At 42.7% G+C, this 14,147-nt stretch overlaps 1 protein-coding gene across 4 annotated transcripts in view; it reads left to right on the top strand.

Annotated features, from left to right (window-relative positions):
• Positions 1–6,397: 6,397 nt before the first annotated feature.
• The window catches only part of LOC112261267 (calcium uniporter protein, mitochondrial), a 31,372-nt gene continuing 23,622 nt past the window's right edge, over positions 6,398–14,147 (top strand). The window contains exon 1 of one of the 4 annotated variants that reach the window (XM_042318938.1): positions 6,398–6,732. In XM_042318938.1, the coding sequence (XP_042174872.1) occupies positions 6,622–6,732 (111 nt within the window). In that variant the 5' untranslated portion in view covers positions 6,398–6,621. The remainder of the gene's footprint in view (positions 6,733–14,147) is intronic. The other 3 variants (XR_006083009.1, XM_042318936.1, XM_042318937.1) reach the window with 3 other exon arrangements.

Below are 14,147 nucleotides of genomic sequence, written 5' to 3'. Positions count from 1 at the left end.
GGCGCTCCGCGTTAAACGAACGGGGGCAAGAAATGTGAATTATTTGCTCTCAAGAAAAGGGCGCCATTGAAAGGTGTGAGCCCTAGGAGTATGCCTCAGGACTACCTGACATGATGACTCCTTACTGTCCCCAGTCCACCTGTCCGTGCTGCTGCTCCAGTTTCAACTGTTCTGCCTTATTATTATTGGACCATGCTGGTCATTTATGAACATTTGAACATCTTGGCCATGTTCTGTTATAATCTCCACCCGGCACAGCCAGAAGAGGACTGGCCACCCCACATAGCCTGGTTCCTCTCTAGGTTTCTTCCTAGGTTTTGGCCTTTCTAGGGAGTTTTTCCGTGCTTCTACACCTGCATTGCTTGCTGTTTGGGGTTTTAGACTGGGTTTCTGTACAGCACTTTGAGATATCAGCTGATGTACGAAGGGCTATATAAATAAATTTGATTTGATTTCGATTTGATTACTGGGGTAGCAGTAAATTGACCAAGTGTGATTACTGGGGTAGCAGTAAATTGACCAACTGAAGGGGGAGATTCCCAGTGTTTGTGATGCTCGTCGTTTGGTGCAGCGCAGACAGGGTGGTGTGAGTGGTGAAACAGAAGAGTCATTGTCTGTTCTTTGAGTTTTGATGTAGAGTCTTTGCCTGACAAAGTGATGTTAGGATGTATAAGTTATCCTGTATGAGCTTTTGTGTCAAATACAGTACATTGTTACAGGTGTCAAAGACTCAGCCATGGACACTCTTACTGACAGTTGTGTCTGCTTGGCGTGATGTATTGTTGTCTCTACCTTCTTGCCCTTTGTGCTGTTGTCTGTGCCCAATGATGTTTTTACCATGATTTGTGCTGCTACCATGTTATGCTGCTGCCATGTTGTTTCGCTACCATTTTGTTGTCATGTTGTGTTGCTACCATGTTGTTGTCATGTTGTGTTGCTACCGTGCTGTGTTGTCATGTGTTGCTGCCATGCTAGGTAGTTGTCTTAGGTCTCTCTTTATATAGTGTTGTGGTGTCTCTCTTGTCGTGATGTTTGTTTTGTCCTATATTTGTATTTAATTTTTAATCCCAGCCCCCGTTCCCACAGGAGGCCTTTTGCCTTTTGGTACGCCGTCATTGTAAATAAGAATTTGTTCTTAAATTGTTTTAAATTTACAAAAGACAAAAATGTACGTGTGGCAGCAGTGTAGAAGGGAGGTTCCTAGGTGTGAGAAGTGTGCAGAAGGGAATGAGACAAAGGAATGTGTTGCATTGGGAAAGAAGCGCTATGTGTTAATTGTAGGGGTGCCCATGGGGCTGGGGATCAGAAATGTCCAGTGCGAGAGAGGCAGGTTGAGGTTACCAGGGTTAGAGTAGTGCAGAAGATGTCATATGCTGAAGCAGTGAATAAAGTAGAGGAAGATGGGTCAAGGGGGAGGGATACTGAGGGGTGGTGTGAGTAGTAGATCTGTACCAGTACAGAGGGAGGGGTCCTGAGAGGAGAGGTGTCAGTAGTAGATCTGTACCAGTACAGAGGGGTAGGCCAACAAGTGATATATGTTTCAGTAAGATTGGATTTTTAGCATTTATAGCAATGGTTATCAACTGTACTGCAGGGATGGAACGTAAGTCACAGAACATAGAGTTTGCAGCTGCAGAGAGGTATTTGGGTGTACAAGATTTGACATCAGAAGAGTTACATGGTGTGTTAAGTGGTGGTGTCCCATCCCTTCAGGTTCTTGGCCTGAGGTACGACTAAATACATTTAAATAGTGGAGTATGGTGGTGATGTTATTTTTTTCTTCTGAGTGTAGTGTTAGATTGTCGGGTATTTGTTTATTTGATTATTTATTTTTTCAAGCAAAGTATAAGGGAGTTGTACTCCAGTCTAGTAGGTGGCGGTAAACATTTATTGGAGGCCAACCGCAGTTAAACCTCTTCAAAGAAGAAGAAAAAGTTCAAAAGAAAAAAAATCCAGTTGAAGGGCCCTCTTACTGGTAATTACTAGTGGGGAACTCATCTAACATGCTTGATCTCCGACTTCTCCCACGTGCTGAACACGGACGTCACATATTAAGAAAATTACCTGGATAACGGCATTTATGGGAGTTAAATGCTACAAAACATTATTTATAAAGAGCAATCTATTAATACGGTTTATGAACACTATAATTTGTGTGTGAGCCTGATAGCTGTACTTTTAATTTATGGTTGACGCAGCTTGTCTCTCATTAGCCAATCGGCATTTCTCAATGAGTTCAAAGCACGTGAATGCATCCAACTTGCATTTACCCGTTCACACCAGGTAATTACCACCTTCCCACTTGGTTATGAACGCAGCATAAAATTCGATCATCGTCTATAATTCGAAACAACACTGTATAACACAAGAAGATCTAAATGGATATCCCCATGAAACTGATTGAGATCAAATGGTTGGTATGCAGATTAATTATCCTTCACGATTGACAGTGAGAAATATGGAGTGAGGGTGACGACAAAAATCTGTGTGTAAAGTCGAGGTAAAGAACGTGCACATAACGTGATTCAGATCTCTGGGCGAAAGAGATCCGGGAGTCGAGACGGTAAAGTTTACATACGGATCCACAGCCTCGTCCGTGTCAAGAACACTTTCGTTATATTTTAATGTTTATATGTGTCCACGGGGTGGCAGTGTAGACTTTGAATCTGTTTTAATAATGTTGGCGGGAGCTATCAATAGTATATTAATTATACTGTCATGCTTATCTGTATCCACAAGATGTCACTGTAGGCTTCGAACCGATTTTAATAATGGCGGGGAAGCTAAATCATCGTTACTGCGCTACGTATGAGGTGTTCATTTGCTCAAGTCTATGACCAATTGGGCTATACGCATGATGGCATTATAATATAACTGTTCAAATGTTTATATGCATCGAATGCACTTTTCAACCCCGAATACATTTAATAGGCAATTAATTTGTGGTTAGGATATTTACAGTAAACTCATTAAATAGATCAATCTTCTCCTGAATTTGAGGCTCACAAATTGAGGTTCATGGTCACTACAGTTAGCAAGTCTTTACAGTTATCCCCCGGTCTCCTTTTCAATACAAACCCATCAACTGAATAGGAAACCTGATGCGGTCTTTCTCGATTAATATGGAACCGGCCAGACTCCTCACCTCAGAGTGCTAAGCATTAAACGAGTTTAAAACCATTAACCTTTTATTGCAGTGGGCTAAATCAGGGTCACACAGTGAGTCTTGGTAGTCTTAAACAAATCAACTTAGAAACAGAAGAATGCACCTCACACACACAGTTATGGGCTTAAAAAAAAGAAGACACCTGTAAGATATAGAGTTGAAATGAATTCGATTTTGAGTTTGCATCCCAAAATTACACTTCATCACAGAAGGCTGAAATATAACAAAGCCTTTCTGGCATAGAGACACTGTTGTTTTTTAATCGTCTTCATTAATTATGAAATTATGAAAAATATTAACATTCCACCCATGAGGCAACTACAGGGTGCTTTTGGTCATTGACTGGAGGAAAGGGCTAGTACAATGTGGTTGATATCAGAGTCTCGCAGTAAATAACTTCACTGTTTGCTGAGGCTGAGTACATTCTCCTACTCGCCCCACTCTCAGCACATCATATAAATCTGGCCAGTGGAATAGCTGGCAGACAGCGTACTGATGCCGGCCACGGTACTCTGACCTCAATTTCATTACTTTCTGTCTGTGTCCCAATTGGCACCATACTCCCTATGTAAGTGAACTGTTTTTGACCAGGGCCCTGGAATAGTAGTGCACTATATATAGGGAATGGGGTGCCATTTAAGATGTACTTCTCTCTCTCTCAAAGCAAAGTAAGGAATGATGGTTTAGAGCTGAAGTGGTCATTAATATTGCCTGTGTATCCTGATACTCTTCCTTTCACTTTCTTCTTTCATCAGTGACAACTGATTGCTGTTAACCCATCATGTCACTTCAGTTCAGTGATTGTAAAGGGACAGATTATAGATCAGGGGTCAGGGGTCACTGATGAAAGAAGTCAGTGAAAGGAAGAGTAATGTGATTGCTGTTAACCCATCATGTCAGTGCAGTGCAGTGATTGTAAAGGGACAGATTATAGATCAGGGGTCAGGGGTCACTGATGAAAGAAGTCAGTGAAAGGAAGAGTAATGGGATTGCTGTTAACCCATCATGTCAGTGCAGTGCTTGTAAAGGGACAGATTATAGATCAGGGGTCAGGGGTCACTGATGAAAGAAGTCAGTGAAAGGAAGAGTAATGTGATTGCTGTTAACCCATCATGTCACTTCAGTGCAGTGATTGTAAAGGGACAGATTATAGATCAGGGGTCAGGGGTCACTGATGAAAGAAGTCAGTGAAAGGAAGAGTAATGTGATTGCTGTTAACCCATCATGTCAGTGCAGTGCTTGTAAAGGGACAGATTATAGATCAGGGGTCAGGGGTCACTGATGAAAGAGAGTGAAAGTCAGTGAAAGGAAGAGTAATGTGATTGCTGTTAACCCATCATGTCAGTGCAGTGCTTGTCAGGGGTCAGGGGGTCACTGAGAAAGAAGTCAGTAAAGGAAGAGTAATGTGATTGCATCAAAGGGACAGATTATAGATCAGTGCTTGTAAAAGGACAGATTATAGATCAGGGGTCAGGGGTCACTGAAAGGTAGCCACTGCCTGTTCACCCCGCTGCCATCCAGAAGGCGAGGTCAGGGACAAAGCTGGGACCGAGACTGAAAAACAGCTTCTATCTCAAGGACAGATTATAGATCACTTTAAACAATGGGTTACTTACCCTACATTGTCAGGGGTCACTGATGAAAGAAGTCAGTGAAAGGAAGAGTAATGTGATTGCTGTTAACCCATCATGACAAATCAGTCAGTGCAGTGCTTGTAAAGGGACAGATTATAGATCAGGGGTCAGGGGTCACTGATGAAAGAAGTCAGTGAAAGGAAGAGTAATGTGATTGCTGTTAACCCATCATGTCAGTGCAGTGCTTGTAAAGGGACAGATTATAGATCAGGGGTCAGGGGTCACTGATGAAAGAAGTCAGTGAAAGGAAGAGTAATGTGATTGCTGTTAACCCATGTCAGTGCAGTGCTTGTAAAGGGACAGATTATAGATCAGGGGTCAGGGGTCACTGATGAAAGAAGTCAGTGAAAGGAAGAGTAATGTGATTGCTGTTAACCCATGTCAGTGCAGTGCTTGTAAAGGGACAGATTATAGATCAGGGGTCAGGGGTCACTGATGAAAGAAGTCAGTGAAAGGAAGAGTAATGTGATTGCTGTTAACCCATGTCAGTGCAGTGCTTGTAAAGGGACAGATTATAGAGGTAGCTTCTTGTACTTTGTGTATGACATGTTTTCTTTTTGCCTCTTTTCTAAGCCTTTCTAGTTTACAATCTGGGAGAGCAGCCTAGTTGTCTCTGGCCCTGTTAAGCTCAGGCACCGCCTGCCCGCCCGACCTTCTCTATTTTTATAATAAGGTGATAGACTGAATGTCATCTGTCCTGCTGCCTGTCCCACTGCTCCCTCATTTACATACAATTCAATTCATTTAGCAGTCCCTTTTCATAGCATCAACTGCTGCTGGCCTTGAAGGTCAGTATCTGTCTGATAAAATACATCACAAAATACCCTGTATTAGGCCTACATTCTAGGATATAGACATTTTAGGGTATAGAGATGTATTAGCTACACACACACACGTACACACACACACACGTACACACAATTACACTTCTCTCACACACACACACACGTACACACACACACACACACACACGTACACACAATTACACTTCTCTCACACACATACACACACACTCTCTCTGTGATGTTAAAATATTAATGAAGCACATGCAGTGGCTGGATCAATAGGGTGGGCAACTTTCCCAGTCTGTACAGGTTGGCTGTGCTACAGTAGATTGCCACTTTGTACCACCGACCAGATGGATGACGATATTAATAGTTCATATAGCTGGGAATGAGGCCCTTGCAAATGTCTCTGCTATTGACCACCACACACACACACACACACACACAGAGAGAGAGAGAGAGACACACACACACACACACACACACAGACACCTTTTAGTTGGGTAGTCTATATTATCCCAGCCATGGGTTTGAAATATGATGTAATTGTATATGTCATTGTACTTCCTTAACCTCTAACGGAATCGATTGCTTTAATAAACCCTCTACTGGAAGCCCATTCTGTTGATTGAACACTCAAATATTCTAAAAGGAATCCACTCTTCATGTTGTATTATAGAAGATACGGTATTATGACATGTACATGCATTCTGTTCTGACGTGTCGCCATGCTGCATGGCCCATTCATACCCGACCTCTACTATTGTGACATCCACCAAAGGGAAGAGAATAAAGTCTGTCACGCGGGCGCGCTCTGCTTGTCACCACTGACTGCTGCACACGGAGGAAACGGTACGCTGCTCTCTCTCGGGCTGTGCTCAGACCCTATCTCTTATCTCACCCGCCCTCAGTCTGTTTACACGCAAAGCAGTCCGTTGTTGACTGGAATACGATACGAAGATCCTGCTACTAGGCAGGTTTTCTACAAGTGTTCTACTACTCGGTATGCCAGAACGCATGGACTAATTTAACGACGATGGCTTCGTTGCGAATGGTCGCCAAACTCCGGGCTGGAGTTGTCGGATGTACTAAACCGTTCCGCTACGCACTCAGAACAACCCGATCTCCGGTGAAATTACTGCATACGGTAAACTGAAACTACTGTGTGGGAGTAGTGAAAGGAGAGTGCCTCGCTGTAGCAAGACTTTATAGATGGGACCGCTGCGTCGTTATGTAGACATCCAAACTAGGGTTTTGTGTCTTCACAAGTTTTGCACAGTAGTCTGTTATTGTAGGCCTGCACTGTACATGCTCTGTTGGTTTGGGAAACCGGTAGAGTTCTAATGAACTGTCAAATAGTGAGATTGTTGAGCGAGGGTGTCATGCACGTCGCTGTTTCAAATATTTTAGTCTTCGTTTCCATCTTAAACGGCACTACTTTGAAGTACACTGGATTGTAACAGAATTACAGATCCTTGAACTAATCAATAGGCCTACGGTGAAAAAGATATAGGCAGTCTAGAGAATACAGTGATGCATTTCAATTAGCAAACCATTGAATCAAGAGAGGGTTTTCCCTTTCATTCCATCACGTCTTGACATGTTGTTAAATGAGGACTAAATAGCTTTCCTCTCTGAATATAGTCATATAATGTAGTGAAACTGAATGCAGAAGACCGGTTGGGGATCTCTCTCTCACACACACACACACACACACACACACACACACACACACACACACACACACACTTGAATTGAATGATTCTCTGTCTCTTTGTCCTCCTTTTCCCCTCTTGTTCTCCTTAGCTTCAGATGACTGCACTAAAGTGTCACCTATCCCATGCGTAATTAATAAGTTACTGTTAAGAGCTCAGTGATTTCCTAACTAGAATATCAACACCATGTCACCCAGAGTGTTGGCATGGCAATGAATAATAATACCTAGTCCCCAAGGGCTTATGAGGACACTAATGAGGTTCTTTGCCAAGTTAATGAAGAATGCAATGTGAATTATGTGAAACCTCACCCGTGTGTCAGATTAATATAGACGTGTGTGTGTGATGTCTGGCCTCCTTAATGAACTGTTTCATTAGAATGATGGCCGTCTGGCAGACAACAGTCAGCAAAGCACAAGAGTGTTGTTAAGGAAGGTGCAGCCAGCCTTCCAATAGGATGGGATGGGATAGGATAGGATGTCTTGGCCCGGGGCCTGAGGGGTCATTTAATGTGCTTTGATCCCAGTAGACGTGTCCCTGTACCACCCATACCTTACTACTGCTGCTGTATCTCTGTCTCTCTGACCCTGCACTTCACTTCGGTCATTCTGTGGGGAATTACATTTGTGCAACGTCATCACATATGGTGAATAAACTAAGTGTACAAAATATTCCATGACACAGACTGACCAGGTGAATCCAGCTGAAAGCTATGATCCCTTATTGATGTCGCTTGTTAAATCCACTTCAACCAGTGTAGACGAAGGGGAGGAGACCGGTTAAAGAAGGATTTTTTTAAAGCCTTGAGACAATTGAGAATGTCTGCCATTCAGAGGATGAATGGGCAAGGCAAAATATTTAAGTGCCTTTGAACGGGGTATGGTAGTAGGTGTCAAGAACCGCAATGCTGCTGGGTTTTTCACGCAGAGCAGTTTCTTCTTTGTCTCAAGAATGGTCCACCTCCCAAAGGACATCCAGCCAACTTTACACAACTGTGGGAAGGAAGCATTGGCGTCATGGGCCAGCATCCCTGTGGAACGCTTTCGACACCTTGTAGAGTCAATGCCCCCACGAATTGAGGCTGTGGGGGGGTGTAACTCAATATTAGGAAGGTGTTCCTAATGCGAGGGTATACTCAGTGTACAATTACCCCACATTTTCTACACAGCACCACACATCACTGTCAACCAGAATGGAAGGGGGAGTTGAGTTTTCATTGTCACACATCAATGACTATCACCACAGAACATCTGGGTAGATTGATACTCTTGTGAACGCAGCCCCGCTTCCAGAGGGGGAAGGTCATCAAAGTGTAACAGTATAACTTTAGACCGTCCCCTCGCCCATACCCGGGCGCGAACCAGGGACCCTCTGAACACATCAACAACAGTCACCCACGAAGCATCGTTACCCACCGCTCCACAAAAGCTGCAGCCCTTGCAGAGCAAGGGGAACTACTACTTCAAGGTCTCAGAGCAAGTGACGTCACTGATTGAAACGCTATTTAGCGCGCACCACCGCTAACTAAGCTAGCCGTTTCACATCCGTTACAAAAGCAACAACATGCCACTGATGGAGCATCGTCATCTGGTTGTCACGTAGCCCCCCCCTCCCACCAGACACTGACAGATGCGCGCACACACACTGTTTATCTGCTCCTGACAGGCCCTCTTGTCTGATGAGTCAGTGTTTAATTGAGAGGGTTTTATCCATCTAGAGCCGTGATTGGAGGGAATTGCAGGAGTCAGTCGTACAATCACTAGATCTGACTGGCTGCCCATCTATCTGTTTGTCATGTTCAGCAGGGAACCGTTTGTGTAATTAATGCTTGGATAAGCTTATTTACTATTATGTATTGATTTATTTTCCCCTCTTTATGCGGTGCGCGCTGCACCGAACACCGCAAGAATTATCACAGTGAATGATTTTAATGTTTGTTTATGTGTCAATTAATCCCGTAAGGGATGAGTTGCCAACTGGTGATTTGACACGAAAATAAAATGTCACTCATTCATTCATACATTGTCTTCTCAATGGACAATATGGGTAGTAGCTTATTCCCTGGACTCCTTTTCAAAACATATCCACCAACTGAATAGGACCCCTGATGCGATCTTTCTCGATTTAATATGGAACAGGCCAGACTCCTCATCTTAGAGTGCTGAGCATTAAAAGAGTTTAAAATCCAGAAGTGCGTTATTAGCTACCGCAGACTGCAGTTAAAGGATGTTGTTTGGAAATGAAAACCCCTGGGGTTATTTTTAACTGGATGTATTAGTCATTGTAGCTTGCATGATTCCAGACTGTCAGTGCCACTTCCCATCTCTATCTGCCTTTGTGAAACAAGAGCACTTTGGTTCGACCCAGATAAGCGAACATGAAAAACGCTGAGTTGAGGAGTAACGGGGTATTTGAATATGGGCCGTATGTCCTTCAATATGCCCTTCCACATGTCCAGGGGGTATAAGCCAAACATTAACAGCAGGAAGCTAGGAGCTTGGTTCTACTCTTCTCTCTCTCTCTCTCTTGGTGTCTTTTTGTCTGTGGCTATTAAATCAATGATGACGCAGATGGAAAAATAATAATACTCCATGAGTTATAACAATGAACAGGACAATACAGAAAGAAATGAATGAGGACAACAATGAAATAGTTAAGAAAGACCGTTAGCAATGTTGTTATGGGTGTGGCAGGAGGTTCCATATATACTGCAGGTAATCTGGCACAAAGAGGTCTCTCTCTCAGCACACCCCACACTGCAACAATGTGTGGTGGCTTTAGCAACACGGGTCATATTTCACTCCAGTATGACAGTAATTGGGAGACTGGGGAGCCAGAGCACCATGGTATCTAAACCACTCAACCACTCTATCCATCCATCGTTATTCTAGCCATCCATGCTGCCTTTTGCATGGCATTTGCCTGAGGGCTGAAGATATAGTAACTCCTTTGTCAGATCTCAATTGGATCAAATCGGCTGTTGTATAGTGGGCTGTCATTTTAAAGGTTTATGGCTGCATATTGCCACCACTGCACTCCCATATTCCTGCTTTATAACCAGAGCCTATTGGGGATTTATCCTGATTTAATGGGAAATGTGGGTTGCCAAATAATATCCTCCAAAAAGCCAGGAGAATGGAGTTGTAATTTCACTCGCTGCTTAACTGTTGGCCCACACAACAACAAACTATGAGGATGGTAATGATGGATGTTCCTATTAATCTGTATTGTGAGAGTGAGCGAGACCCCCCCCAGCTGCAGAGCAAGAACTAGCCAGCTCACTGTCACTGATTCACCTCCAGCTAGAGCAGACTTGTCAGAACCCATTAGTTGTAGTATCCAGCCTTATTCCACACTCAATGTAACCAACATTGCTTTCTTCAGTTCTATACAGCCTCCTAGTCAAGTGTCCATCCTGCTATTCCATTTGTGTAATCATAATTGTTCTGCTCAGGTCTGCACCACTAGTGTAACGATTGTCGTTGGTGGAAAAAGGAGTAGACCAAGGTGCAGCGTGGTACGTGTTCATGGTAAATTTAATGAAGAAACTGAACACTAGAACAAAAAAACAACAAAGCGGAACAAACGAAACAGTTCTGTCTGGTGCAGAGACACAAAGACAGAAAACAACTACCCACAAATCAAAGTGGGAACACAGGCTACCTCAGTATGGTTCTCAATCGGAGACCCCGATTGACAGCTGCCTCTGATTGGGAACCATACCAGGCCAAAAGCAGAAATACAAAACATAGAACAAAAACATAGAATGCCCACCCCAACTCACGCCCTGACCAACCTAAAAGAGAGACATAAAAAGGGACTACGGTCAGGACGTGACAACTAGCTTCAATCACGTAGGCCTTTAAATGCCTTGCAGATCTTAGGCCATTGACAAACCACTTTTAAACCATCCTCTTAGTAACAAAAATATCCATTGTAGTCCGAGGCCAAATACAAACTATTAGTCTAGACTTGATTCATCACACCCTGGATTTTACAATGCCCAGGGAATCAATGTAATGAATGTGGTGTGTCCGTTTAGAGACTCTTCATTAGTATTCCCTTCCCCCATCGGACTGCACCACACTCCTTTATTATAGAGTAGGGATGTGTCCCAAATGGCACCCTATTACCTATTTAGTGCACTACTTTTCTCTTTTTTTTACTGTTTATTCAGTTTTACACACAAGACAACACAAAACAATATTAATAATATACTCAACTAGAAAAAATACAAATCTTTTTTTTTAACCTTTTTAAAGATACTGTACTTTAGACAAGTTAAACACACCGGGCAGAAGGCTACAAAGGTTAAAGGGTAATCTATACTACAGGGACCGAGCAAACACCATTGTTCCTACAAACAATCAAGGGATAAGGGTGGAGAAATGCAACCACTCACAGACAGTCATGGAAACAGACCGACCATCCACTGGACCAAAAATAAAATATACAATGCTTTAAAAGAAAAACATGAATAATAATTTTATGTAAGCGTGAACAAAATGTTTAAAAAAAACAAAAAACCAGGGCAAAACAAGCTCACATTTTAGTCTCTGACCGGGCAAGATGAACAAGGCATCCGCAGGTCAATCAATAAGCACATCATCTTTACCTTAATCCCCCCCCCCCAAAAAAGAAATGCTCGTCCAGCCTTTAAGTCATAGGGGGGTCAAATACAGACTTATTTTTGTTTTAATTATGAATGCTGTCAGAGGATGGACTGTTTAAAGTAAGACCTGAATGGAGCCCAAGCCTCATTAAACAGTTTGGGGTTCCCACGTGTATTAAATTAAAAAATGTCTAGTTTCAGAGAGCACAACACATTTCTTACCCAATATTTATAAGATGGGGGAGCTGCCATCTTCCAGTTCTGTAGTATTAGCCGTCTAGCTAAAAGAGTTGTATAAGCAACAGTGTCCGACTGGATTCTTGACAGGGGGGTATCTATGGGCAGTACTCCAAAAAGGGCTGTAATGGGAGACGGATCTATAACAGTGTCATATATATCAGAGAAACATTTAAATATGAATTCCCAGAAACCTGACAGTTTATGACAGCCCCAAAACATATGCAACAGTGTGGCTGGTTCCACTTTACATCTGACACAGGTAGGATCAAAATCAGAGAATATTCTTCCAAGTTTGGCCCCCGACCAGTGGATACGGTGAACCACCTTGAATTGAATAAGGCTGTGTCTAGTGCTAAAAGAGGACGAATGCACCCTGTACAGCACAGATTCCCAGGTGTCTTCCACAAGTTCCTCCCCCAAATCCTTTTCCCATCAACTCTTTAAAGACACCAAAGAAGGGTTCTGTAGGTCATGAATGATTGCATATACATCTGAAATTGCGCCCCTAGGAAGCTTGTTAAGCTCAAAAATGCTCTCTATAGCTGTATTCGCAGGCCTATGGGGAAATTCAGGTGTGTTAGCTCTGACAAAGTTCCTAGTCTGGAGATAGTGGAAAAAGTGGGATTGGGGGAGGTTGAACTTTTCCTGTAGCTGAGCAAAAGAGGCAAATGTATCAAAGAATAATTGGGCTAGTGAGGAGAGGCCTAGTGAGTGCCAGATGGCAAAAGCCCCATCATTCAAAGTTGGAGGAAATAAAATGTTCTGATTGATTGGGCCTGATAGAGAAAAGCCTCGGAGGCTAAAGGCAAAACGGAACTGATTCCAAATTTTAAGAGACTGTGTTACAATTGGGTTAACACACCTTTTGCCTAGGGACACTGGGACTTTCTACCAATCCGTGGTACCTTTCCATCCCAAATAAAATACATGAATGTTTGATCCAGTGAATTAAAAAAAGATTTTGGAATAAAAATGGGTAAACATTGAAATAAATATAAAAATTTGGGCAACACATTCATTTTGATGACATTTATCCTTCCAATAAGAGAGAGGTAGCGAATTCCAAAAAGTAAAACATTGTTTCTGTAACGGTTTTCTTCTGTGGACGAAGGATCGGACCAAAGCGCAGCGTGGTTAGTGTTCAGCATGTTTAATAAAGACCATAAACGTGAACACTACAAAAAAAAAAATGTGAAAAACCGAAACAGTCCTATCTGGTGCATAGACACAAAAACAGAAGACAACCACCCACAAAACCCAACACAAAACAGGCTACCTAAATATGGTTCCCAATCAGAGACAATGACAAACACCTGCCTCTGATTGAGAACCATATCAGGCCAAACAACAAACCCAACATAGAAACATAAAACATAGAATGCTCACGTCCTGACCAACACTAAAACAAAGAAAACACAAAAGAACTATGGTCAGAATGTGACAGTACCCCCTACTATTTCATAAATGGGTTGTGACAGAAAAACTGAGTGGTGATACCCCTGAGGCTATTTGTTGCCAGTTTCCATAGGATTTCAGTCCTGTGGTATCCAATAGAGGCTCAGTTTCCATAGGATTTCAGTCCTGTGGTATCCAGTAGAGGCTCAGTTTCCATAGGATTTCAGTCCTGTGGTATCCAGTAGAGGCTCAGTTTCCATAGGATTTCAGTCCTGTGGTATCCAGTAGAGGCTCAGTTTCCATAGGATTTCAGTCCTGTGGTATCCAGTAGAGGCTCAGTTTCCATAGGATTTCAGTCCTGTGGTATCCAATAGAGGCTCAGTTTCCATAGGATTTCAGTCCTGTGGTATCCAGTAGAGGCTCAGTTGAGGAACTATTGAGATGTATTCTCCTCCAATTGGAGTTTCTGCCTTTTTGAAGTTCTTTACCTCAGGGAATTAAAATTCAAAGACTGTAAAATGGGTTTTTGCCTGTCCATATTCTAACCTTCAGAATGATACACTGGTGTTAAAGATTTGATCAGATATAGTTAGCCTACAA

The sequence above is a fragment of the Oncorhynchus tshawytscha genome, unplaced genomic scaffold, assembly GCF_018296145.1.
Source record: "Oncorhynchus tshawytscha isolate Ot180627B unplaced genomic scaffold, Otsh_v2.0 Un_contig_5990_pilon_pilon, whole genome shotgun sequence".
NCBI classification, from domain to species: Eukaryota; Metazoa; Chordata; class Actinopteri; order Salmoniformes; family Salmonidae; genus Oncorhynchus; species Oncorhynchus tshawytscha.
The sequence above is the reverse complement of the archived record's forward strand: the minus strand, read 5'-3'. Positions and strand labels throughout refer to the sequence as shown.